Below are 4,604 nucleotides of genomic sequence, written 5' to 3'. Positions count from 1 at the left end.
CGTGGAGTGTGTCAGCGGCCAACCTGGCCCACACCTAAACCTGACGGCCTATCTCCCGCAAAAAACAGGCCTTCGTCCGCCTGCCCCCAGAGGTCATACCAGGACAGCACTCACTCTGAATGGCTGTTACCCTGGCTCTTTACCTGGCGGCTTTCTTGTCCCGGCCCACTGCCCGCTCTAGGTCCTGGGGACCACAAACTCCCCGGCCCCGAGCTGAGCCCTCTGGGTCGGCTGGCTCCGGAAGAAAGCTATTCCCCGCCCGCTCCCCACTCGCGCAGGCACGCAAGAAAGTCAGTCTGAACTCTGCAAACGAGAGCTTTTCCTCCAACACCAAAAACAACAGAGCCCTCGATGGGCCCGTCATTTTTCGGGCCCCATGCTGAATGCCTTTAAAACTGCCTGAATGAAGATAAGACAGGGTTGTGTACGTTTTCTGCACAAATGGTGGAAAGTAATAAAATAAACATCGGGGACGGGGGTCCCGCCTACTCGCATCTCCGTCGCTATTTGCAACAAAGGCCGGAAAAGGACGAAACCTCGGCGTGGAAGGGCAGCGGGTTAGAAATGCGCCCTCGGGGGGCGGGCGCCCCTCCTGGGAGCACCACGCCACCTGGGCGTCAGGCCCCGACGTCCCGCCGCGGAGAGACGGCCCTGTCCCCCCACGGTCAGTCGCCGGTGCCACAGAAACCACAGCGAACGTCCCGGAGGAGGACTGCGCCCGCCCTCGCCCTCCGGAACCGCCCTCCCGGAGGTGGGAGCCGCGCAGGCAGAACCGCACATCGCGGGCGAAGGGGACCCGCCGCTCCTCGCAGGGGCCACCAGCCACGTAAAGGAAGAGGCAAAGGAAGACAAAAGAAAATCTGAGGCCGACATGGGAGCGAGTCAAGGTCATCTCAGAAAGCGTAACCAATTTCAAGTCCACTAGTTTGTTCACTAAAGAAGGAAACAAGACAGACGTTCCTCAAAGTGAAGTCCCAAGAAGGACACACCATGCGGCTCCGGTGATCGGTCACTGCAGAGTGAGTCCTGAGCGTTCTTCGCTGTGCGTCCCCCGCCCCCGGCCGCGACGAGAGGGGTTGGCACTAGGAAGCAGTATCGTTTTAACCCCCAGAGAAGCCAACACACCGCGTGTAGCTGAGGGAGGCCGCGGGCCCCAACCCCGCCAGGTGCCCCTACAGGTGCCCCCCGGCCGTGCCCACTTGCCCAAATCCCTTCCGTGAGCTCCAGGGCGCAGGGGCCCCTCCCGAGCGGGCGGACTCGCGGACACGCACACTCGCGCGCGCGCGCGCGCGCACCGCTGCCGCGCGCGCGCCTCCCATTGGCGGGAGGCGGAGGGCGGGGCCGAGCGGACCCAAAACAAACAACCTGCTGCCGCGCCGCCGCGTGGCCCCCGCCTGGTGCGCGCCCGCTCCGGAGCTGCGGCCACCTGGGCCACCTCGCTCCCCACCCCTCTCGGTTTGCGCCCAGGCCCCGCCCCCGCGGGGCGCCGCGGGGTTATATTGGGCCGGGCCGAAGGTGGAGGCGAGACGGAGCTGCGGCTGGCCGGCGTAGAGATGCTGCTCCGGAGACCGGGGGCGGAAAGGCGGTTGCGGGCGCCACGGCCTCGGGGACTCTGCTCCGTGGGCGCTAGAGCCTGAAGGCCGGACCCTCCCTCCCGGCGTGGGTGGCACGCACAGCAGACGGCACCGTATCGACCCGCGAGGACGCCTGCCCGGGACCGGGGACTTGCAGAGAAGAAACCCCCGTCTCGGGAACGGAAAGCAGATGCGCACGCTTCCTCCTCCAGCAGGAACTCCAAGCCCCGCGCGCTCGGGCACCCGAGGCTGGAACCGCGGCCCTACACGCCTCCCCCGAAGTCTCCACTCCTTGAACTGAAGGCAACAGGCTCCCCCCCCCCAACTGCTTCCTCTCCGCCCCTCTCGGTTCACCCAATAAGCAAAACCCCTCCAAAGAAAAATTCCAGTGGAAGGGGACTGCTGTCCGGAAAGCGACTGTCTCTCCAAGAGGAAGGTGAGGTCCGGGAGAGAGAGGCCAGGACCCCGGCCCAGGATCGCCACCCCGCCCTCGGCGCCCGCTGCCCAGGACCAAGCGGAGGAAAAGGGTACGCGCCGGGCGGGGACGGGCGCGGGCATGAAGCTGGAGGTGTTCGGGCCCCGCGAGGGCCTCGGGGACAAGCCGGGGAGTGACGTGGAGGGGCCGGGCGGCCGCGACGCGCCGTCTCCGCTGTCGGCCGCGGGCGACGACTCCCTGGGTTCGGACGGGGACTGCGCGGCCAACAGCCCGGCGGCGGGCGGCGGCGCCGTGGCGCTGGCGGGCGGCGGCGAGCGGAGTGCGGGCGGAGGGCCGGGCGCGGCGGCGGCGGCGGGGGGCGCGGGCGGCGGCGCGGGCGCGCGCGGCAAGCCGTACACGCGGCGGCCCAAGCCCCCGTACTCGTACATCGCGCTCATCGCCATGGCCATCCGCGACTCGGCTGGCGGGCGCCTGACGCTGGCTGAGATCAACGAGTACCTCATGAGCAAGTTCCCGTTCTTCCGCGGCACCTACACCGGCTGGCGCAACTCCGTGCGTCACAACCTCTCGCTCAACGACTGCTTCGTCAAGGTGCTGCGCGACCCTTCGCGGCCCTGGGGCAAGGACAACTACTGGATGCTTAACCCCAGCAGCGAGTACACCTTCGCCGACGGGGTCTTCCGCCGCCGCCGCAAGCGCCTCAGCCACCGGGCGACGGCCCCGGGCCCCGGGCCGCGGCCGCCGGACGCCGCGCCTCCGCCGCCCGCGCCCGCCGCCCCGGCGCCGGCCACGCCCCGCGCGCGCTCGCCCGCTCGGCCCGAGGGGCGCGCCAGTCCGGCGGGCAGGTTCTCCGGTCCCTTCGCCATCGACAGCATCCTCAGCAAGCCCTTCCGCAGCCGCCGCTCCGGGGACGCGGGCCCCGGAACGCGCCCGCCGTGGGGCGCGGCGCCCTGCCCGCTGCCGCCCGCCTATCCCGCGCTGCTTCCGGGCGCGCCCGCCGCGGCCCTGCTGCCACTCGGCGCGTTCGGCGCGGCCGAGCCCCCGCGGCCGGGCGCGCGCGGGACCGAGGCGCCGCCCCTCCTGCTCGCGCCCCTGGCGGCCCCGGCCCCGGCCCCGGCCCCGGCCCCCGCCAAGCTGCTCCGGGGCCCGGCCGCCTGCGCGCACCTGTACTGCCCCGTGCGGCTGCCCGACGCCCTGCACGTGGCCTCGGCCCGCACGCCGGGCCCGCACCTGCCCGGCCCGCCCGAGACGCTCCTGGCCTGAGCGCGAAGGAGCCGGCCGGGAACGCGGACTCGGGGAGGGTGGGGGTGAGCTTTCCACCCAGAGGACGGAGACCGTCAAAGAAAACATCTCCACCAAACGTGCCTTAGAGTTAACGCCTTCCGACGCCAGTGTCCCAAAGCGGTCCCGGACATTTCCCTTCGTCCTTTATAACTAACGTCACAGCGGAGCAAAGCAGCGCTTCACAACGGTCTCGTTTCTTGACCAAGCCTGTCCCTGCCCCCTCCACGGAGACTTCTCCCTTCCTAGTGTCGAGGCTCCGCCTTGTTCCTCGTTTTCGTTGCACCATCCAGTGATTTGTCCCTTAAAAAGCAAAACAAAAACAAAAAAGTACGTCAGGGAACCATTCCATGGGATACATGATACGACTACTGCGGGGGTAGCGGCCCCGCTCCTTGCAAGCGTGTGGCTTCTACAGGTGTGGCTGAGGGCGGGAGGGGCCAGAGGAGTTCCAGCCATGCCTCTGCTCTTGACCCACGTCTCACTGTGCCAAAAATGAAAAATATATATATTGTTGGGATTTGTAGTTAAATTATTTATATATTTTTGAAACCCAAATTGAAAATGTTGCAGGCAACGGTTACGGCTTTATTCGCGGTTGGGTTCTCTCATAACTGGTCTCCTTGGGCCAAACGGTTTCTTCCAAGGACAAGTTAACATTGTGCATGTGGGGTGCCAGGACCACTGCCACGTGAAAGCAAGTGTGATTTTTATTTTTAATATTATTTTATTTGTGTCTGTGTACACATTCATGTATGAATGTTATGAAACCCAGGCATAGTGCTTATTTTTTAATAAAATTCACAATGGACTTCAGCATTTTGTGGTGATGGGTTGGAGATGGAGAGCTTTTTACACCCTACCCACCGCCCCCCACCTCCAAATGGGTTCGGGTTTGACTCTTAAGAAACTCCCTGTGGAGTACCAAGTATTTTCCTGAATAATTCAGTGAAGGTAGAGGCTGCAGGTTTCCTTACCTGACAAATTGCTGTACAATTCTCCGGGGTGGAACGTCCATCAGTGCGATTTCTTAAACATCAAACCAGTGACCTCTCTAAGAGTTCACTTAATAGTTACTAGAGCAAAATAAGGTGTGGGCCCCTCTTCCCCAAGAATCCTTTAGTAGACAAGTTCAGCTATTAACAGTCTTAGCATCGAGCAGACATTGTCAGGTACAGTGGTTCTGATCATCTGCTCAAAAAGCTGGAAACCATCTTGACAAGGGACTTGGTTAACACACTGAAGATTTCTTCAGGGCAGTTTTAAGAGCAATTCGGAAGTCTGTTTTTTTTTGTCAAAACAAAACCACCTTT

General features: G+C 63.8%; 1 protein-coding gene across 1 annotated transcript; it reads left to right on the top strand.

Moving 5' to 3' along the window:
• The first annotated feature begins 2,130 nt into the window (after positions 1–2,130).
• FOXQ1 (forkhead box Q1) lies at positions 2,131–3,273 on the top strand. Its single transcript, XM_065886180.1, has one exon. It carries the CDS (start codon positions 2,131–2,133, stop codon positions 3,271–3,273), a length of 1,143 nt encoding a protein of 380 aa, XP_065742252.1.
• The last annotated feature ends 1,331 nt before the right edge of the window (positions 3,274–4,604 follow it).

This window comes from Phocoena phocoena, chromosome 10 (assembly GCF_963924675.1).
Source record: "Phocoena phocoena chromosome 10, mPhoPho1.1, whole genome shotgun sequence".
In the NCBI taxonomy this organism is placed as follows: Eukaryota; Metazoa; Chordata; class Mammalia; order Artiodactyla; family Phocoenidae; genus Phocoena; species Phocoena phocoena.
Note: the sequence above shows the minus strand (reverse complement) of the source record. Positions and strands in the feature narration are given on the sequence as shown.